Genomic DNA, 22,892 nt, shown 5'->3' with positions numbered 1-22,892 from the left:
AAGGAGCTGGTGCAAGAACTGAGAATGTTTCACTTGGTGATCCTGAGTGGAATTCATACTGAAAGGGTACTCTCTCAAACACTCAAATACCTGGAAGAGGAAGCTATGCTTACCCACTTTGTGATGGACAGAACCAGTGCAATAAGGAGGGCTTTGGTTTGCCTGTTCAATTGCCGTTCTGGATACTGCATCCAGGACCTTGTTGTGCACACTAAACAATTGTTCTACCCTGAGCTATGTTCATAGCTAAATAGCAGGAAACTTTATAGGTGAGCCCCTAGCCAGCACAAAGGTTCTTCTGAAACCAGGTTCTGAAAAAACTACTACATGTTAAGATCATTCAGGGACATCTCAGGAAGTTTAACACAGAGATATAATATTTAAAAGAGAATAATAGTATATCCATTCTCTAAATTTACCTGTATGTAAAAAATTTTATTCACAGATCAGTGTTAACATCTTTTAAAACAAAATTCATCAAAGAGTTTGAGTTAAAGCTTCTGGAAAGTGAACACCTTCTAAAGGAGTCTGGACAGGTTCTCATTAAGTCATCTGAGGAAAGTAGATGGTATTGTGACCTCTTTTATGCTTTCTGAAATCTCGGTACTTAAATACTGAAGTATTTAAAGCTTGACGAACTGGAGCAGATTCGCTTAAGAATATATTACATTACTAATAATGTGCAATTCAACATGGCCGTTGAAGGGAACAGTGTAGTAAAAGGAACAGAAATGAGAGGTCTTTCATATAGGGGCAGGGAACGTTTTCTCCTAGGAATACATGACACAGTCCTGACATCCCAAACTCGTCCCCTGACCCACGTTATTACACGTGAGACAATGCCTCTCAACTCCTTTTGTTCACACGCACAAACAAAACCTGCACCTGTCCCACCTCGCCACAGATTTTTAATAAGTTTCTCATGCAGGTCCTTGTCCATTTGATGACTAGCACAGTTTAGCGCTTCAGACCTAGGATGTTAGTATTATCCCTTTTCAATAAACAAGAAACTGCTAAGCCCAAAGGGAGAAATGTAAACAAAAATTACAGGAAAAGTAAAGATGCATAACAAAGGAGCTAAATAGAAAAAAATTACAGGAAGTTGGGTTAGAAGAACATTTTGTTATTGAAGACTTGCTGTAATACGCAGAATAAGATGCACTGAAAAAGATAAGCTGTCCCAGCGCCACGGAAAAGCCTGGGTTGCAAAGTTATAGTTAGTTTCTTAGACAGATGTTCACAGAGGAGCACGGCCCAGGCCAGGAGCAGGAGAGTTCTTTAGTATCCTGTAGTACAGGAGAATGAATAGTTTATGTGCACCCCCGTGTCCCCACGATTCTGACTACTGTCCTTAATTGTGGTTTTCAGGATCTGAGAAAAGCCTGGTTGGGTAAGTTGATAAACCACTGTGGTAAATCAGAAAAGAGGTATCTTCCATGTGTAGATACAACGCCATTCTATAGTCTGCCATCTATTAAAATCATGTTAGACTTCCTAGCTGACAAGCTAGCCTCTGGATTGGGTCATACTATATGTAACGTTTTTTGACATCCTCATGAATAGCGAAGTTATACGACTGATAAAGAAACTTGGAAAACCAGTATTCTGTAACCAACACATCGACAAGTAGAGCTATAGGCTCCAAATACCTGGTAAAGGAATCCCTCAAACTTAGCAGACCCGTGAGACTTATCTCTTCTACACATTTGTATTTTTCATGGGCACTCGGAGATACTGGGCCAGCCTGAGAGACATCACCTGACGTTTACCAAGTTGATCAACGGCCTGTAGGGCACGGAGTCTCGGATCCCTGTTTAAAGATGTATCTGAAAACTTAGTCCTAGAATTGCCTCTACTGTGGTAGGGAACTGGAGGCAATCCATTCAGATAGATGCTGTCTCCTTCTCCTAACCTGGCCTGAGGAAAATGGTTGTTGCTTGAAAATAAGCAGTGGCTGAAATCAGAGCCAGGGGTCAGGTATCCATCAGCAAGTCATCAGAGCCTTGTATTCTTGGTTTCTAGGTTAATCATATTCCCCTGCACGGCAGGAATCTGCTTATCTGTTGCCTCACGGGTATCTTCTGACTTTAGAGGAACGTAGTAGTAGGCCATGACGGAGAAGATCAGGCAGACCACCAGGAGGAGGCAGGAAAACAAAACGAACTCGGCCCACTGCAGGGAGAAATGAATCAAAGAGATTATGGAGAAACCTAATTTTTTTTTTTTTTAAAAAAAGAGCTAGGAGTAGAGAGATGGGAAATTGAGTAAGGAATCGTCACTTGGGGGCACTTTTCTTGGCAGAACACTAGGTTCACTGGCCTCTCCTCCCACAGGTACGTGGTGGTCAGTATTGCCACACATGTATGTCTATTTACTGGCAAAGTTTGTGGTCTACTCCTCACATCACTGGTGGGGGAAGGGAGAAGAGGAAGTCGGAGGGGAAACATTCATGTGTAGATATGTGTAGACATGAGCTCCTCTTCTCAGACCCATACCTGTGCCAGGCCACTGAACTGAGCCACGACAAGCACAATGATATTCCCAACTGCAACGGTCAACAACCAGGCCGCCTGGAGCACAGATTTCATGCTAGATGGTGCCTAGGAGGGACACATTTGTAAACATTCAGATTCCCTATTCCACCTTCCCGCTCCATGAGTCTATCTGTGAAATATCGCCCACAAAGACTTCCACCCCCACCTCCCCACTATGTCCAGTTGTCGAGCTGATTCATGGGATGGCAATAATACAACAGCAGGAAGAAAGCGGATATCTTTATTGAATGTTTTAACTCATTGTACCATATAATTATTACCACAATCTTAAAAGATAAGCTTAATAGAGCTTACTGTAGTTCTCTGAAAATACAAGAAAAGTAAAGAGAGTGTAAGGAAAAGGAAATAAAACAGCCATAGAGGGATAATTTACTTGCTCATGTTACACATCAGGTCATGCGGCCAATATTTGAACATGAGTAGTCTAACCCTATAATCCTTGGTCTTCATCTCATTTTTTTTCCTCCAGAGTCTAAACAACATAGACTCAAATTTTGCCTTGTCACGATCCTGGAAATCAAGATGGCTGTTCAGGGTCATATGCAAGGAACTCGTGAACCAAAGAGATGGGGGTCTTAGGATGTCCATGTCCATGTACATGTACTCATTATCTTCTAAGTGGTTTTACCAATTCGACTTGCAAAATCTTACCTGAGAATAAGAAAATTCAAGTCCTGTGACTGAGAACATGACCTCTGCTGCTGTAACCAGGACATACTGTGGTAGCTGCCATGCAATGGATAGTTTATTGACTGGAATGTCCTCTGCCTTCCAGGCCTGAAGACCCTGACTGGTGATCTTATTGGGAGAAAGAAGTGGACTTCTCAGTAATCATAAGCAGATTCAGCTAATGCCAGCATTCTATGGTTTAGATCTAACCACAGCACTCTATGCTCTATAGCTAACTGCAGTACTTTATGATCTATATCTAACCACAGCATTCTATGATCTATATAGCTAACTACAGCATTCTATGATCTATATAGCTAACAACAGCATTCTATGATCTATATCTAACTACAGCATTCTATGGTTTAGATCTAACTGCAGCATTCTATGATCTATATCTAACTACAGCATTCTATGATTTAGATCTAACTACTGCATTCTATGGTTTAGATCTAACTACAGCACTCTATGCTCTATAGCTAACTGCAGTACTCTATGATCTATATCTAACCACAGCATTCTATGACTTAGATCTAACCACAGCATTCTATGATCTATATAGCTAACTACAGCATGCTATGATCTACATCTAACTACAGCATTCTATGGTTAGAATTATCTAACTACTGAATTCTATGATCTACAGCTATTCCTTTCTTTTAATTTCACTTCTCTGGTTACCTTCAGGAGCTTAGACATTTCTATACAAGTCCAGAGTTTTGAATCTCTTGCTAACACTACATTTATTTCCATGACTTCAATCAGCAACAGTTATAGTACTTGAGATTAAGAAGTCTTTGATGTTCAAATGCCTTTGGCTCTAAGTCAATAGGGCATTAGGTGCAAGTAAAAGAACCTTGGTTTTTCTTTAGTTGAGAATGTACATAATAACTAGGAATCTGTGGAGTGTGTGTGTGTGAGAGAGAGTGTGTGTGTATGTATGTGTGTGTATGTGTGTGTGTATGTGTGAGTGTGTGTGTTTGTGTATGTGTGCATGTGTGTGTGAATGTGTGTGTACATGTATGTGTATGTATGTATGTATGTTTGTGTGTGTATGTATATTTGTGTGTGTATGTATGTTTGTGTGTGTATGTGTGTGTATGTGTGTATGTGTGTATGTGTGTATGTGTGTGTATGTGCGTATGTGTGTGTATGCATGTATGTGTGTGTATGTGTATATGTGTATATGTGTGTGTGTGTGTGTGTGTTTGTGAATAAAGAAAGGAGACATAAATGGAGATAGGCAGGCAGACGAGCAGACAGAAGGAAGGGAAGTGGCTGTAAGCTACTTACATTAGTGATCACGAACAAATATGTTGTACCAAAGTCTAGTTGACCTAAATCGAGAGAAAAGACTTTGTCTTCAGTTTCACAGTGCACTGCAGGATACCTGTGACAAGATGAGATTAGATTAGAATAAACAGCATTACTTAGGAAAACACGCCCAAGTCCAGGGAAGAGAAATTGCAACCCTAGTGAGGAAAGTAAGGAAGCCACCCCTCTTTGAAGACAGACACTTCTAGGAGTGAGCTGTTTTATGGCCTGTTCTGCTTTGGCTCTGCAATTGTTATTGTCTTCTAAGCACATAAGAAATTCTAACCCCTAAAAAAGACTACACCGATGAACTGTTGTACATTTCAAGCCCCTGACCTTTCGTCATGTAAATCTTACGATTTAGTAGACTAATATAAAACGGGAAACCAAAGAGGAAATTCTAACCAATGACAAGTACCAAAGAGCAGGAGCCGAAATCAATCATAAACCTTGTGAGCCTCCCAGGTGGGCTGTATTAACTACACAGTGTGTTCATTACAACTACCACAGTCTCAGCTGACCACTGTAGAAATAAGATGAACCTGAGGTAAGGAGAGAAGAATTAAAAAGAAATCTTCAGATACCCCAAATTAGCAACGACATGCCTGTGTCCATCACCCAAATACAGAAATAACACTTGAAAAATTTAGTTTTGATAGAAGGAAGATGTCCACAAGGGCAAGGCTCTTACTTTCCTCTTAGCACAGTTCTGTATGCAGACACTCCGTAGTCTTTGCCCACGCTGAGAGGAGCGTCTGTATCCAAGGAGATGTTCAAGTCTTTATGCAAAGTGTTAATAAACCTGGGGATAGACCAATTATTTACACATCAGAAAAGCTTATCCAAACAAGGACACCTGACACTGGGTTGCTCAGAACTGTATTCTCAGTGTGTAAAATAGGGGCTGGGGCGGGAACAAATACACAAACAGATGAAGTTGAATGTAAGTAAGCCTTACCTTACTCTGAGAAAATCAGACTTTCTTTCTAGAATACTAACTTATGACTGAGTCATACTCACCAGATGGCCAGGTAAATTAAAAGGACAGTCACACCTGGCAATCTGAATTTCCTTTCAAATCTAATTTAGAAATACCCAAGTTCTCTTGTTTTTTCTTTACTGTATGCATGTGTGACACTCTCTCTCTCTCTCTCTCTCTCTCTGTGTGTGTGTGTGTGTGTGTGTGTGTGTGTGTGTGTGTGTGTGTGTGTGTGTAGACACTGTTTCTCAGGATGGCCATCCATCTTGTTGTCTGAGACTGTGTCTCTCACCGAGACAGGTTCATGCCACCACACTCAGTTTCTCTATATGGGTTCTGTGCCTTGAACTTGGGTCATCATACTTGCACAGGAAGCACTTTACCAACCTGACTGTCTCCCCAGCCATTTTTTTTCCTTCCTAATAGTGGAGTTTCTCAACTGAGATTTAAGAAAAACAACATAAATAGAAGTATATACAAAGGTATAACATATTATATCAACCGGTTTATCTTTTTACAAAAGAAATCCCGTTTGATAATCCTCTTTCTAGCATTCTGACCCTAAGTCCTCCTCAGAATGGGTTTTTGGTTTATGTCTATTTTAACAATTTTAGGCTCTGTCTTGTTCTACAGGTAAACTGGCAGTTCCTGTTCGTACTCTGAAAGTTGGTTCCTAGCTCTTCCTTCTTGATGCAGAAATGTCTGCCCCTGCTGCCTCGCCTTGCTCTGCTTCCTTTGGGCACTTTGTCTTTGCTGAAGTCTCTCTAGCACAAGAGCACTTACGTGTATTTTACTTTTCAGACTTTGCCTCACGGTTTCTCCTCTACGTTTTAAACAATAAGTACTTGGCCTTGGTGCCATACTTTACTTAACATCCAATTCCAGCCACAGAGAGGAAGCGACCACCTTTCTATCTGTCCTGTGCCATCTGACAAGACATTTAGCCTTATCAGGATTAAGAACCAACTCTTTTGCTACTTCTGTTGATTTATAATAGAAACCTATATTTTATAGGGCAGACATCCAACTACCAAACACTAAGGTAGGAACATCTACTCACTTTTAAATGTTTATCTGACGAACACAGAAATTCATGGTTATTTCACTAAGAGTAAGGTAAAGAGATAACATTAGGAAGAAGACCTTTTACGATAGAGAACAGAAGGTCTCCACTGGTTCAGGGCTATCTGCCAGAAAGAGGCATGCTGGCACATTTGCCGTTCACTGTCCTAGAAAATGTGACTGACACCAGTGTCCCTGACTTTCACCCTTGCTCAGAACAAGTAAAAATGTGAGGCCTCTTTATGTGAAGTCCCCAGCACCCAAACCTGATGGCTGCCATCCCATTGGCTGGTTTGATTCCTGTATCCTTGACCTGCAAGAAAGGAAAGCAAAAGGTCGAGAGGAGCTGACAAATGGCAACCGATAATCAGAACATTGCATTTTCAGGCAGATCCGTGGTGACTTCCGATGAGCTAGTCATCTCGCTTCAGAGCAGAACCTGAGCAATTTCCTAACTTACCAGCATGCTGGAGATACTCTCCCCGTCCTGGTGAATGAGCAGCTGGTAACAGTTCTTCTCCTCTACAGAATGGTCATTGTGGACAGACAAGCTGTTATACTTCAGATGAAAATGTAAATCTTGGCTCTTTGCCTCCAGGTGTAGTTTTGAATAGTGCGTTGTGTTCTGTAGGATGAAGAACCTGTTTATATTCACTTCCTGTGCCAGTGTAGACATGACAAGGTCATAGCTTTGGGATGGATGTGTAACCTCATCCGATACTTGTTATTTCTCTCTCTAAACCAGTTATTTTATTCCTAGGACACTGGCATAAGACACAGAGGCATATATACGGATGAGGAGGGATGTTCATTATAATGCTATGCATAATAACAAATGCAGAAGGGCTTAAGAGATGGCTCAGTGGTTAAGAGCACTGGGTGCCTTTCTGGAGGACCTTGGTTCGATTCTCAGCACCCACACGGTGGCTTACAGCCATCTGTAACTGCAGTTCCAGGGCATTTGATGGCCTCTTCTGGCCTCTGCAGGCACCAGGAACACACCTGATGCACAGATATACATGCTGGCAACGCATCCACATACATAAAACTAAAAAATAATTTAAAAATCAATAAATAAACATTTAAAATAAACCCTCGCAGGACTATAACTATAGTTATGTGCAAACAACAACAAAACCCAACTTAAATGTCTGTAAGAAAATGCTTAAATGAACTACATTTAAAGGATAGAATATTATGCAATCACTAGAATAAGGCGACCAGAGATTATTTAAGGACATAAGAAAATAATTACTTTCCTGATTAATTAATGTCATTAATTAATGATGAATGTCATTAAAGCAACCAAGGCTACTATAGCTTATACAATTTCTCATTCCTTTGGACCCCATACCTCACCTGAAAAGAGCTGACGGACTCCACCAAGAGAGAATTATTTCTACTGCCCAGCACGGTCACCTTTACATCACCATCTGCCAAATTCAAGACTTGTAAAAATATCTCTTGGGAAGCTGGCTGGGGATGGATCATTCCCTGAGAGACAGATAGAACAGGAACACGTACCTTAGTGCTGTTTCTGACTGCTTAGCCCTGCTAGCCAAGACTATGCAAGTTGCTAAACGTTTGGGTTAGAAATCTGAAAAGTTAACTGTTTTTTAAGTGGGGAAGACCTCAGTTCCATGAAGCAGGCACTAATGAAGGGTGGGTAACGAACATCCCTTCGATCGTGGCCTTATAGTACTTTAACTACTGGCAGAGGAATTATGTGTGTAGTTACAAAGGCATTGTAGTAATCTCTGTTCCCTAAGTATCGGGGTATTTGTGCATGGAATTTCCTGAAAATTAACTCAGAATCACTCAGGTGGAACGTGGACCTCATTGTTGCTCTGCTCATTTATATTTACCACAACTGTCCCATGAAGTGACACGATGCTGGATCAAGGAGTCGAGACTGAACGTGTAAGGAAAGTGGGTGGTACAGACTGGAAGCTCAGCGGTCACTGAACTCACATTTATTTTTGTCTCGACAAGTGCTGCAACTGCAAAAGCCAAGCACGCTAGGATCATACCAACTGCCATTTTCCTGAGTGATCTGTGGAGGGAAAGGAGAAACCATTATATCTGCCCCTTTCTTGAAGGTGCAAAGCCTAGACTCCTTAGCCTTTCTTTAAAGACTTTCTTACTTAATTCCAATTACTTTTTAAAGTATTTTCTAGAACACTCCCTAAAACGCCCTTTCACTCAAGTCACGCTTGCTAACTCTCCTCTGTAAGACAACACTTTTCTCACCTTTGCTTGGGATTATGATCATCCATTGTGTCATAATATAACATCGAATAGTAAACATAATTATAGTATTAAATATTAAATATAGCATTTAAACGATGGCAATGTAACCAGGCTTGTTATAGACATCAACTGCTGTAATTTTTCAACTCATTCTCTTGTTGAGAAGTCTTTGTTGGTCTGAGTATCAAGAAGGACTTGCTCCTCTGTTCTTCTATGGCATTTCCACCTCCCCTTCCTAGGGTATTTACCAAAGATAACCCTCATAACGGTTGCCTTTGCCTGTGTTCTAGCTCCCTTACTAAGCAGTAATCGCTTTGAATGAAAGATCTGTGTTTGACTTACATTTACATGGAGCTTGGCCCTAGACTCCTCACTACCATTCCATAATAGATGACCAGGACATTTGTATGTGGTAACATGCTCATCACCTCACTGTCACAAGTAGATTGCTGTTACACCAGAGATGGGAGGAGACTTGAACTGTTCCTCACCAAAATTTATAAGTGATGCTTTCTACTGAGTACAAGGCAGGTTACTGTGCGTACTAACTACCAACAATGCTGTACCCAATCCTACGGGGTCCTTTCTTAGTTTCCTAGGAACAGCAGATTTTAAAGAGTTAGTTGTTATCAAAATCTTAGGACTTGGTCCAGGAAGATAGCTCAGAATGTAATGCTATGAAGGTGGCTGACTTAAGTTCCCAGAACCCACACAGAGGAAAGAGAGAACCAATTCCCACAGGTTTTCCTCTGACCTCCACAAGTTTGTTGTGACACACACAAAACATTACCCCCTCCTCCCACATACAAAGTAAGAGATTTCTTTGGAGAAACAATATTCAAGCAGCATGGTGCTTTAGAAAACTGATAGTCCATACCTTTTGAGACCAACCCTACACCATCACACACTCAAGCCTGTAACATTGGCACTGACACTCACCAGTTAGACCTAATTTCTACTTCTCCACATTAATAGAACTTTATCACACATGGGAAAATAGAAACAGATGAATGCTACATCAAAAGAAATAACCATTATATAGAAACCTCCTGGCTCTGAATCATCACCAAACTGAGCAAACTGAGTTGGTGTGTAATAATTCATGTCTTAATGAACACTTACGAGAAGTTAATTCTGCACTTGGAGATCAGCCGGTAAATGACAAGGTCAAACAAGGGGATGAAGATAAGAACCAGAAAGGGATTTAGCACCTGCAACACCATGGTAACAAGGATTAGTATGTCCCTCTGTCCTGAATGAGCTCAGGCTCTCGTCTGACAGCATGCACCCTCACATGTCTTCTCACATTCACCTTAGTAGGGAAAAGAGTCCATGTTTCTCAATCTCCTTATACCCAAGGCTCTACTTCTCTTGCAAAGCAACTTGCAAATACACCAAGGGGATAGTTTTCCTGAGCCTGTTTGTCAGTCTAATTAGGAATCATTGTCTCCCATCATCCCTTGTCTTTAGTTCCACAGCCTAAAGGGGAAAATGAGGGGCTAAATAAATATCCTGAAAATCACCATCAGTAAGCAGAGATCCTGATTTTGTTGCCCATACAAAATTTTCTACTTTGTTTCTGTTTGTTTTGGTGGTAGTGGGGATCAGACTTAGAACATCCTGTGTGTCAGACAAATGCTGAGCTACAGCCCTAGCCTTGGGCTATCTTGACATAAATATTCAATATTTATATTCAATATTCATAGTCAATGCTCACACTTTATCCATGGGCTCACACTCAGTCTCTCCAGAGTTGAGCAGAGCTACATCGTTTACAAAGGGTGTGAAAGAGATGAGTAAGATCAAAGAAACTATTCAGCATGGACCACCTCAGCACATGAGCAATGCCTCATAAGGTGGCCGTTAACCCAAATGCTGCCAGAGAGGAACAAATGAGGTAAAGGAAAGGAAAACCACACATCTGTGCCTACAGAGAAGTCTCCTACCTGCATCTGATCCGGCTGAAGTACAAAAAAACCCTGCAACATCACAATAAACTATAGTTAGAGAGTAGCAGAAGACAAGGAAAGCCTGGTTCACCCATCCTGATGGTAGATAAGAATCCTATAAAAGAAAAGTCATCAAGGCTCAGGATCTCTGATTTATTGACAAAGGTATTTGGGCTGCGAAGATACTTGGGATGGCTTCTGACCGTTTGCTAAAGACAGACCCGAGGGAGAAGACTGCTTTCTGTGTGTGCATTAAGAATTCATTCTGCAAAATTTTGGGGATTTGCAATCAAATTGTTGTGCTCATGCACAGCCTCGTGGAGGCCGAGGGAGAGGCGGTAAAACTGAAATTTAAATATGAAATTTGCTTATGTTTTATACAGGTCTTATATATTAGCCTGAAGGTAATTTACTCAACAATTGGCAAGAATTCTGTGCATCAAAGCTTTATGGTGTGAAAATGTTTGCTTTGTGATATCGTATTAATGATCAACAGTAGTTCTGTCCTTTAGAACAATTAGGATTACAGAGTTTTGGGTGAGGGGTCTTTAACTTGAACTACACTTTGCTTGAGAGTGATAAGGTTGCATGCTTTAATCAATCTCATCACCACAGTCAGGGCTAGTAACAACAGAAGGACAAGTACTGTGGTTAGCCTGAAGTTGCCCCCAGTACATTATGTTCAACTTGCAAATTAGCTCTTCAGAGAATCAACAAGAGAACTGCTGCCATGGTAACTCCTGGGCAACTAGAGGAGGGGAGAGATCAAAGTACATGTGGAGGCTCCTTATGTCACCCACCCTGTCTGCTTCAAAACTATCAATATAGTAATCTAGACATGGATGGAGCAATTAAGAATAGAGAATGGGAGCTGGAGAGATGGTTCAGTGGTTAAGAGCACTGACTGCTCTTCCAGAGGTCCTGAGAGTTCAAATCCCAGCAGCCACATGGTGGCTCACAACCATCTGTAATGAGATCTGATGCCCTCTTCTGATGTGTCTGAAGATAGCTATAGTGTACTTATATATATATATAATAAATATATCTTTAAAAAAATAGAAAATGGACCAAAGAATGAACATGGGGAGAAGAGGAAATAGTGTTTATAATTTTTCTCACTCTTTCCATAGCTATAAATCAGACATTCTATTAACTTTTCCACAGGTCTCATGGGTCCCCTGCGTGATTTAGTCTAAGGGATGGGAGAAGCTGAGTAGAAATATCAATCAAACTTTTTCTTGCTACGTCCTAAGACAGGCTCAAATGGAAGAGAACCATGTGGCTAGGCTTGCATTGCTTCATCTGCTATCCTTTTAGCACATCACGAAGGGGTAGGTGGGTGGGTGGGTGGTGGGTGGTGGGTGGATGGGTGGGTGGGGGAGTATGGGTATTTCCTACCCTTCCTCTTCTAATTTCTGAAGACAGCATTATAATTTTTCATAGTTATCTTTACCTCACTCAGTGTTTTCAGGCTCAATGTACATCTCTAATGATCATTAAGTCAAATTTTATTCCTTAATCACAAAGATTAAAGATGTATGTAGAAACGAATAAAAAAGTGTGTAAAATAAATTAATTGCAGATAAATTATGTTCGACGAAGAACTTAACAGATGTTTTTGGAAACTTTTTCAACTCACCAAGTCACCATTCATCTTGTTAGCTTGCAGAGTCCACCGCGAGCCCTAGAGCAGACAGATTTTGTTGTGAGATATCCTTTTCCGATGAAAAGGAAGAGAATGGCATAACTTTCAAAGACCACTATTACCTGTTGGTCCAAAAGTGCCCAGAACATGGGCAGTGGGATATAAAGAAACAGTACCCTGGTCAGGGCCTTCACATCTGCGATGAGATGCTTCTGCAGGAAGGAAGAAAGAGCGGGCAGAATTGCTAGAAGTTCCAAATGTGCTTTTCTTGCTTAGAGCAAAAATGGTCAAAAACAGTGAAAGAAGAGGTCAAAGGTGCCAGGAGAAAAGAATTTGAAAGATTTCATAGAATTTTGAAGTATTTCTGTAGTTGCCACTTACTGGATATTTTTCTGCTGCCCAGTCTAGCCAGTGTTGTCGCTTCGGAAGGTCCCCAGAACGGTTCCTGAAGCGGTTGCAGAGAGCAAACTAGGGCAGAGACCAGAATCAGAGCTAGACACAAAGAAAGTACCCCCTGATTATCCCAATTCTTTATTCCTGTCAAACACGGGCTTCGAATTTTATCAAACACTGAATTCCAATAGCTGAGGTGTAATTTTTTTTATCTTTCCTTGTTTACTAATAGCATCATATATAACTGTACTCAGAAGATTTTTGCCTACTAAAAATTGACTACTTCTAAAACCTTAATGGTCAAGTAGAGGCAAGCAGGACCAATTTAAACTCAGTGTGTCAAAAGGTAGGCTCATAGAAGGACGATGGTTGAGAAAACATGCCCATGTGTGGAGAACCACGAGTTTAGCATGCCACCTTTCCTTTCTATTGAAAAGGGCAAGCAGGCAAGCAATTCATAAACTTACCCATATGCATTTGATAACTTGAGCCACTATGTTCCCTTCAGGAGGTGGTTTCCTGTACATCTTGCTTCCCATTGCAAACACAACTGCAGTGGAATCACAGACAATGTGCTTAGCTTCTCAGAACACTCAGTTATCTGCATCAAATCTCACAGAGAACTGACTTCGGAGTAGCCAAGGGATGATAGTGGTTAACTGTTGGGAGATATTCATGGAGAACTTCAAGGGGTAGCGGAGATAGAAATCATCTTCCGCCCCCCAACTTTGGTTGGGTTTTCTTTCCTGAGTGCAAGCTCTGCTGTCCCCTCCTTCACATGACCATTGCCACCTCCCCTGTTCTACCTAGGAAAATGTCTACCCTTAAATGTTAAAATGTCCATCAGTTTACTTCTCATTTTCTCGTCAGTTCTTTCTTCAGACTGATGTCAAATTAAAATTCTCTTTCCATGATCTGCCTAAAAAAATCCCCAAATTCATAGCAGGCAAAGCCTCCTTAAATTCATGGTTATCCTATCATCTACTGAAGAATTATAATTATAAGTAAATTGCTAATCATTTTACATACCTCAACTGATTTAGTCTAACAAAACATGTGCTACGGTTTCCATTTTAAACACGAGTAAATTTAAGATTAAATAAACTAAATACCATTTATAAGATTTCATGGGTAGAAATTGCCATAAATAAAATTTTGACATGGGGCCTCCTACATTCTCAGCATTAGCATTACAAAACCTAGAATCACTTGGGCAGTCTCTATGCCTGATTAGCTTAATCAGGGTAACTGAAGTGAACTAAATGAATGGCATCATTTCCCGGGGAGGGCCATGACCGAATGTGCCTGAGCACTCTGATGCATCTGCTAGCTCATTGCTCTGTGCAGTGTTGTAATGTGGGTGTAATGTGATCAGCTGCTTAAAGTTCTTGCTGCCTTGACTTCCCTGCAGTGGTGTACTAATCCTTGGAACTGAGCCAAACTAACCCATTCTCCGTTAAGTGGCTTTGGTCAGGGTATTTTATCACAGCACCAGGATGCAAAGCTTTACCAATCACCATGAAGAAGTTCATTTGCACATTCTTGTATTACGCACTGTACTTGACACTGTGGGAAGTAGGGAGAAAGCACACGGCCCCTCCCCTCAAAGAAGCTCACTTAACCTATGACTTCCCACCCTAAGTCTCATTACTCCTACTTAGTACCCTATACTCTAACCACTGTCCATCATTTCCTGTCTCCATGCCCCAAAACATAGTCTATCCTGTTAGAATTCTCCAGCTCATTCTATGTATCATAACCTACATCTTCATTTCTTAGTTTTCCCTTTATTTGCCTAGGAGCTGGCAATAATCTACTTCCCCTCTTCCATTCCCCTTTCCGCTCTTTTTTTTCCTCCTTCCTTTCATCTGTGTGACAGGGTATCTCTTTACAGTCCACTCTGGCCTTGGACTCACTAAGTAACCTAAGTTGAACTTTAATGCATGATCCTCCTGCCTCTTCCTCCAGAGCGCTAGGATTACAGATGTGTCCCTACTTTGGAGTTCTATGCTTTTATTTGAGGACTTTGCTTTATTGCTTGTTCTTTAAAGGCTATTATGCCTTTAGAAGTTGAGCCTAGGTCTTCTTTTCTGCCTTCCTCTTATTTTGTCGGTCTTCCATTTTAAAAGCTAATTATTTTAAAGGCTGTACCTTTAACCCAATTGTTTTTCTCTGCGACCTATAACAGTATTTTCATATAACTATCCGATGATGCACTTAGATGTCCCAAGAGCACCTATAATGCAAACACATCCTAAGCAAATCCATCAGCATCGCTTTAACCTGTTCATCCTCACTATCTCAATTAATGATCTATTGTCTAGCCTGTGGCTCAAGTCGATTAATGATTCTGTTATCTAACCTGTAGTTCAAGTCAGAACCCTGTTTTCAATGATGTCCTATCTTCTCCCTCACTTCACAGATCCCACGGTACCCAGGCTTGCTAACTCGGAGGGACCGAGACTAGGTGAGCCAAGAAAGGCACTTACCTCAAGAACAAAACTTAAAGGAGTACAACAAATACCGCAAACAAGATCAATATTAGCCTTGCCCCACCCTTAACCCAATTTCTTCTCCATAGTGCGAGCCACTGAAAAAATAAAACACCACAAAAAAGAAAAATCTAACAACTATCTCTTTGCTCAAAACTCTTTTCTGCTGATTTTTTAAAATTTTTTTTTTCACAATGAAGTTTAATTCTTTCATGGCCTAAATTATTCTTTATTATTTTGTTTCTGGAAGTTTTTATTCTTTGTTGCTCTCCCTTTTGCTCGAGATAACCTGAATTGTCCAAAGCCTTTGAACTGCCATGATATCTCCCATTTAAAGACACCAACCAGGGGCTGGGGATTTAGCTCAGTGGTAGAGCGCTTACCTAGGAAGCGCAAGGCCCTGGGTTCGGTCCCCAGCTCCGAAAAAAAGAACCAAAAAAAAAAAAAAAAAGACACCAACCATATCTTCTTTCTGTATGGTCCCTTCTTTGATGAACTGTTGCTCATCCTTGAGGTCTTATCTTAGAATTTTCTCTGTATGCGAACCCTTACGACCTCCAGAGTGTTCATCAGAAGCCCTTCTATAAAGCTCCATAGTTTTCTCTAAACTTCCCTGGTTGTGACACTGACTGTTCTATATGGCAAATCCTGTTTTATTTTTGTGGATTATTTTTCCTGTATATATACATTCTTTGAGAATATGAACTTATAACTGTCTAAATCACCCATATGGTTCCAATACCTAGCACAAAATCTATTACATAGGAAATGTTATTAGCACCATAAGATTCAGCCACTGACTAACAAGGACAGATACCACCTACTTAGCATTATAAACCTGAAATCTTTTCTGAGCTTCATAATTGCTTTAATGTCTAAAGATTAATATTGGTCAGTGATATAGAGAAGCTGCCATGATAATAAGTGGAAAAAACAAAAAGCGCTTGTGGAAAATATTTAGCATTGAAGGGAAAAGAAAGCAGAGAGTATTGGATCATGGCTCCCCCAGAATACATTTGTTTGGAATTGGGAACCCTATTACTTTCAGCCTTTCTGGTAGAAAAGAATCAGACCAAACACTGAATCTCTGGACTCCCTTTCCTCTATTGAGCTCTTTATGTGTTTGGACTGGATATATTCCAGAGGGGTGTCACCCAGAGGCTCAGAGTGAGACACGTTTCCAGGTCAATGACTAGAAACAATCACACCCAAGCCTCCCCTTAGGGGACTGGCCTAAACTAGCAGGCCCACATATCCCCGTCTTTTCCAGGACAAGGTTCTCAGTGCTAAAAGAATGCCACTTAATCTAAGTTGCATTACTTCCTAACCCAACTCCCCTTTAATTCTCTTTGTTCAATGGGAAATTCCTTGGGAGCTTTGCAGAGCAGAGGGGAAAAAAAGCTAAACCTGGAAGCTGCTTTGAAATGCCCAGGCAATCAAAAGTAGCATCTACTTACCAGAAAAATAAGTATTAGGTAACATAAACTAGTTTGAGACAGAGGTTCAATTATCTTAGTTCCTTCCTTGCATAGTTCAGCAATAAGCAACGGGCTTCAATTCGGACTACACATAAGAATCACTTGAGAGTGCCAGGCCTTGGTGGCGTACACACTTAATCCCAGCACACAGGAGGCGAGGCAGTTGAGAGGGTGGGGGAGAATCACCTGAGATATATAAAACTTTTAGGCACTCACACTCCTGATTGGCAATCCTACATGTACTCCCAAAAGTTTTTTTTTTAAAGGCTTCTTTGAAATTGATTAATTATATGACCGTAGCACTTTAAAAGTGGTTTATGGGACTGGAGAGAAGACTCAGAAGTTAAGAGTATTTGTTGCTCTTTCAGAGGACCTAGGGTAGATTCCTAGCCTACATGGTTGCTTACGATTGTCTCTAACTAAAGTTCCAGAGGGTCTGATGCCCTCTTCTGGCCTCTGTGGGCACTAAGCACACGTGTGACACACAAATATATACTGGTTACACGGAACATAAAAATAAAAAAATAATAATTTCTGATTTCATTCGTAATTTATCTTCAAAGCCAAAGGGAACCCACTACAATGACGCTTGCCCGATAAGGTTAGTGTAAACGTTCAATGAAATAGTAGAGTGCCTACGTGATGCCTTCCCTGTGTCAGGGATCAATGGCTGTTCACACCCTTTCCCACCACACTCACCAAGTGCCAGCACCATGAGCAATCCTGGAACTCCAAAAGCCAGTGCATAGCAGTCTTGGCCAAAACACTTCACATCTCCTGAAGAAAACAGGAAGGGAAGAGCAGTGGCGAATCATAGTCTGCAATACTTTACTCTCTAAGGTCAGGCTCACGGTGTAGACATAGCTATTCTCTCTTCTTCCCATCATCCAACCCTTCTTTTAAATCAGACCAATCAGAACTAAAAATGCCTCCCACGTATTTTTAAGCCCATGGGAAAGGGAAAGCTGGACCACCTGAAGCTGTGAATTGCTTTTTGGTTGGTCAGAGTACAGCCCTACACATCCAGCCCCGTAGAAAGAATGCTAACCTCTCAGCATGGGTGTGATGAACGTGGAAATCAAGCTCCCCGCATTGATGGCGAGGTAGAAGACTGAGAAGTATCTAGTCCGTGCCTCTGCCTGCAATGAGACAGATCATTAGAGAACTGTGTCTCTGAGCTCCACCCCGCTCCATGATAAAAGACAAACAAAGCTTCAGGTTCAGATAGTGCTCCCCGGCATGTGTCCATCTGGTTAACTCTCTAATACAGAGGCTGGCCGACTCTTGACGAGCTTTTACTCGACTTCAAATCTCAATGACAAGCCCTTTAAGACCTGGGGAGAAGTAATCAACCTGTCCTCAATGCCATTCCCGTGTCTTCTACATATCTATTATACTACTAATTTATGTGTATTAAATATCCATTTTATTCGTTGTATCGTGAGTTTCTTCAGGGCAGAAATTTTATTCTGTAACGTCTAGTACCTAGAAAAGATGCTAACGTATATTAGACATTCAGCAAATATTTACTGACTGTGTCAATGAAGCAAATGACTCCTTGAGTTAATGGATATATTTCGTGAAGCGTATGGTAAGACAGCGTAGTGCAGCCATTACTGATCTAGGAGGAAAGTCTAACCAGAGGTTCAGGGAGATAGATCTTCCAGAGAGTGCCAAAGGGAACCCGCTGGCCTAGAAGTGGCTGGCAGAAGCTTGAGGGTGAGTCTGCTCTATTCATTGAAATGTGTCTGTGAGCCAGCTACCAAATACAAAGACTTTCAAGTGAGATTTTTAATAGGTGACCTATTACAGACGGTGTACTTCACTCTGGCACTTCAGCTCTTCCTGGCCAACTAGAACAATCAGTCCTTCCCAGGCTCACTTTGCGGTGTGTGCTTTGCTCCTTCTTTCTCATTCCCGTGCACATGTACTGTCGCTCTTCTAACTCCTGTAGCTCACTGTGCACGGAAGCTGGTCGGCCAAAGGGCTGTCATTTCTCCAGGGTCAGCCAGCAATTGGAATCCGTGGATCCCAGAATAAAGCGTGCTGAGTAACCCAAGCGGTCTGCACGGCAAGAGAAGCCTAGGAAGATAGGACACACAGACAGAAAACAGGGACAGGAAGACCTAACAGACCTTGTGCTACAGAGAAAAGTAAGGAGGGAAAGAGGAGCTTACAGACTAGGGAGGGGAGAAACAGAACCAGGATACACAGCTATGGGAGAAGGAAGAGATTCATGAAGAATAATGTGTGTGTGTGTGTGTGTGTGTGTGTGTGTGTGTGTGTGTGTGTGTGTGTGTTAAAAATAGGGATTTAGAAGTATTTGGGGATGGAGAGATGGCTCAGTGGTTAAGAGCACTGGTTGCTCTTCCAGAGGCCCTGAGTTCAATTCCCGGTGACCCCATGGTGGCTCACAACCATCCCGTGGCAATGGGATCCGATGTCCTCCTCTGCTGTGTCTGAAGATATGGGCAGTGTATTCATATACATAATCTTAAAAAAAAGAAGTATTTGGTAGTTCAAGAATAGATTGTTCCCTGTCCGTTTGTCATATTTCTCAAATGTGCTCACTTTCATTTTGGTCATATATCCCCCACTGGTGATGGAAAATGTTATGAAGAAATCAATCCCATAAATCGGAGTTCAAGAAATGAAAGCTCTAGGAACAGCTATGTATGATTATCTCCTTGGGCTTTGTTTGCTCATTTGCATTTTGTTTTGAGCCAGCATCTTGTGTATCCTGGGCTGGCCTTGACATAGATATGTAGCTGAAGATGACTTTTTGTGTATCCTGGGCTGGCCTTGACATAGATATGTAGCTAAGGATGACCTTGAACTTCTGGTCCTCCTGCCTCCGTCTTCTAAATTCTGGAACTATAGACATGGGCCACCACACTCAGTTTATACCTGGCTGGGGACTGAACGCAGGGTTTTGCGGATGCTACACAAGTTCTCTACCAACGGAGCCACATCCAAGTTCCCTTGTTTCTTATCTTATTCAGTCTCTGGATCCTCATTTTTCAGCCTTCCATCATATGACATGTCCACCTCTCACCCTCGCTACTTTCTTTTAACTGACCTTTAGTTTCCTTTATGCTGCTGATCAGCATCCAGTACAGAATCAGCTCTCCAGACCGGACTTGATCAACGGGATTCCCTCAGTCTTAGCAAATGCCTACTGGATAGGCTCCCCATTTGGATGCTGGTTACACACTCATAAAATTCAGAAATAACAAGACCCTTACATGTTCCTCTTCAAACTGGTCTCCGCCGAAAGCTGCCACACAGGGTTTGATACCTCCTGTTCCCAGAGCAATTAGACTCAGACCAACCAATGATAAGATTCTGAAATGAAGAGGCAAGGATGCTAGAACCATGTGGATACCAAACCAACTGTAGAGATGGGCTACAAAGGTACACAGGAGAAAAAAAGGATATTCAAAGATAACGTCTTCTTATCACATCTACCTTGTGCGTCCTTTCTATTTGCTGTCATTCCAAGAACTACTCATGAGCACTTAATCATCTTCACCTTTGAGGCTCTGCTAAGAATTGTATTGCTTAGAAGACCCAGTACTCCTTAGTTCTCTGTATCCTCTGCGTGCATCAAGTGGAAGAAGGCATTCAGGGACTCGGAATCTAGCATACCACTTTTTAATATCTTATTTTAGCAATTCAATTGAAAGATCATGGATGCTACTCTTGTATGCCCTTACTAACCACAAAGTAAAACATTGACATTTATCATAATAAATAGAAATGGCATCTATAAGATTTATGGAACAGGGATAAGGAGATATTTTGGTGTTTATTACTTTTCAAATAAAGTAAAAAAATTCAACTCAGAGTGTACATATATGTATATATATACATATATGTGTATTAAATTGGTTACATATATTAAAATCTAGCCATAAACACTGACGCGTGAAGTAAAGAGAGACAATAAAATGTTAATATGTAGAACTATACATGCATAGACATACCCCAATCTTTGGTTATAACTTTTCTAATATAAGTAAATAAATGGATGAGTAAATAAAAGCATAAAAGGTTTTTTTACTTTCAAGCACATAAAGAGTTTTTATAAAAAGCATACTAATTAGCCATTCTACTTGTCTTCGAATGTTTATTTAATAAAAAAAACCAAGACCTGGTAATGTAAGAAAGGATTCCATTGCCTGTAATCCTTTTCATTTTAATAAGTTTGGCAGTAAAATTATACATTGGAAAATCAAGGAGATTCTCTGATATAAATGGAATACCTCCTGTAGTGAGTCTCTGAGACATACACCTGCCTAATGTAAGGAAGGCAGCTAAATGGGTTCCATGATTTTACTCACGTATGTAGCATTTTTCCTCCCAGTATTGGTATGGCACCCAAAGACTTGAATACATGGCCAAGAACATACACCAGGGAGAGATAGATGATTGTCCTGTGAAGAAAGTTAAATCAGTCAGTGTATTGTTCAGAGACGTGTTCACTCTGTTCTCAGTAAACAGAGGAGACTGGAGCGGAGGAGGAGAGAAGGAACTGGAGAACAGAAACAATGGATGGAGTACACAAGGGAGGGAAAGGGAGTGTGATTCTTCATCAGTAGCATCTGCTTGGGGGTTGCCGATGTTTCTTTCTAGTTCCCTTCCCAGATCCGCTCTCTGCTCAGCTCTACACACAGAGCAACTCTCCTTCTACACAGACCTGACAGAAACTAGGTGGATTTGCAGCAAGCAGAGCGAGTGATGCTTTCAGTCAATAGAACTAGACAGCTCCACTTGTTCTGTCTTCTCAAGAAATGCCTCTTAGCTCTAGGGAGCAAGAGGAAAGATGGGTGACAAGCAAATGGGAGTGATAACACAACAGACTTTCAACAAGCACTAAGACGTAAGGAGAGTCAAAGGGATTTTAGGTCCCATCTGGGTAACTTGGACACTTGGGCTAACTGTAAACCCTAGGGTGATTTCCACACAGATAATTTGCCAAAGATAGGGAAGCACAAAGGACTTATGCTGATCGGTGATAAAAATCACACAATTGGTAAAAAACTACCTGTTAAGTATTTTTCCAATAGACTTGAATAGCAGATAAGTAGCTCATTGTGGAATTCCAAGAAGAACATACGTAGAGCTCTACACACTGACATGACACAATATTGCTCATACATTCTATGTGTATTACCATAAGTGGGATGTATGCAGTGTATATTATCATATAAATGAGATGATAATGCTATCACCCTCAGAATTATACAGTTTCTATTTATCATTTTCAAGTATTTTATGCTAGTGTCAAATATAGAGAATGCAATGAAAGTGCCAGGAAGCCCCTAGAGGTACCAGGAATCTCAACTTGTGGGTTCCTCATCCTAGACGTCTAATCTACTTAACTTAGTTTTCTGGGGGTTAAATCCTTGTTGAAATAAAAAGAAAAAAAAACAGAAAGAAAGGCAATACAAAGAATGGAAAGAAAACTAGTTATCACGAACCTTAAGGAGATGATGCTAAATTGTCAGAGAGAAACTAAGTAAATAGGGCTGGAGAGATGGCTCAGTGGTTAAGAGCTCTTGTCATCTTTGCAGAGTTAGAATAACGTCATTGGTTCACAGACACCGTAACTCCAGCTTCAAGACACCTGATGCCCCTTCCTTGCCTCTGCAGGCACTCATCCACATGTGGCATTCTCTCACACAGACACACAGACATACACATAAAAATAACAAAACTAAATCCTGAAGATCTCCTTACACAAGAGTTTCTGGGTGCCCATTTCCTCTTACATAGCTTGGATTCTAGGAGAGTAAAAAGGGAAAGGCTTTTAGCAGTTGTTCAGAAAATCACTTCTTGAATGTTTAAACAATCTTCCTAGTGTAAATACTCTACCTCCAAGATAACACTGAAAAACACACACACACACACTCAAGGTGGGGACAGTTAGCACAAGCATAAGACAGAGGGATACAGGGAGGGGACAGTTTGAACATATAAGTGCTCCTTTCCCTCCACTGAGGCAAGGCTGCCACCTCAGGTTTAAAAAGCAGAAGAGCCACTCGCTCCCAGGTTTTTTTAAAGTCAGGAATTAAATGTGGTGGCAGGAATAGCAAATGTATCC

The 22,892-nt window shown here is 41.0% G+C and overlaps 1 protein-coding gene across 1 annotated transcript in view; it reads right to left on the bottom strand.

Moving 5' to 3' along the window:
- Positions 1-414: 414 nt before the first annotated feature.
- Slc15a2 (solute carrier family 15 member 2) overlaps positions 415-22,892 on the bottom strand; it is a 29,041-nt gene continuing 6,563 nt past the window's right edge. Inside the window, exons 4-22 of the mRNA NM_031672.2 lie at positions 21,130-21,222; positions 20,032-20,131; positions 17,835-17,925; positions 17,486-17,563; positions 13,284-13,366; positions 12,805-12,891; positions 12,546-12,635; positions 12,418-12,462; positions 10,776-10,808; positions 9,952-10,040; positions 8,551-8,632; positions 7,939-8,073; positions 7,040-7,204; positions 6,846-6,892; positions 5,230-5,340; positions 4,518-4,614; positions 3,207-3,353; positions 2,496-2,600; positions 415-2,172 (exon numbers count right to left, since the gene is read on the bottom strand). Coding sequence (NP_113860.2) covers positions 1,996-2,172; positions 2,496-2,600; positions 3,207-3,353; positions 4,518-4,614; positions 5,230-5,340; positions 6,846-6,892; positions 7,040-7,204; positions 7,939-8,073; positions 8,551-8,632; positions 9,952-10,040; positions 10,776-10,808; positions 12,418-12,462; positions 12,546-12,635; positions 12,805-12,891; positions 13,284-13,366; positions 17,486-17,563; positions 17,835-17,925; positions 20,032-20,131; positions 21,130-21,222 — 1,855 coding nt within the window. The 3' untranslated portion in view covers positions 415-1,995. The remainder of the gene's footprint in view (positions 2,173-2,495; positions 2,601-3,206; positions 3,354-4,517; positions 4,615-5,229; positions 5,341-6,845; positions 6,893-7,039; positions 7,205-7,938; positions 8,074-8,550; positions 8,633-9,951; positions 10,041-10,775; positions 10,809-12,417; positions 12,463-12,545; positions 12,636-12,804; positions 12,892-13,283; positions 13,367-17,485; positions 17,564-17,834; positions 17,926-20,031; positions 20,132-21,129; positions 21,223-22,892) is intronic.

This window comes from Rattus norvegicus, chromosome 11, assembly GCF_021556685.1.
Source record: "Rattus norvegicus strain SHRSP/BbbUtx chromosome 11, alternate assembly SHRSP_T2T, whole genome shotgun sequence".
Taxonomy (NCBI): Eukaryota; Metazoa; Chordata; class Mammalia; order Rodentia; family Muridae; genus Rattus; species Rattus norvegicus.
This window is presented reverse-complemented; position numbering and strand designations above follow the sequence as displayed.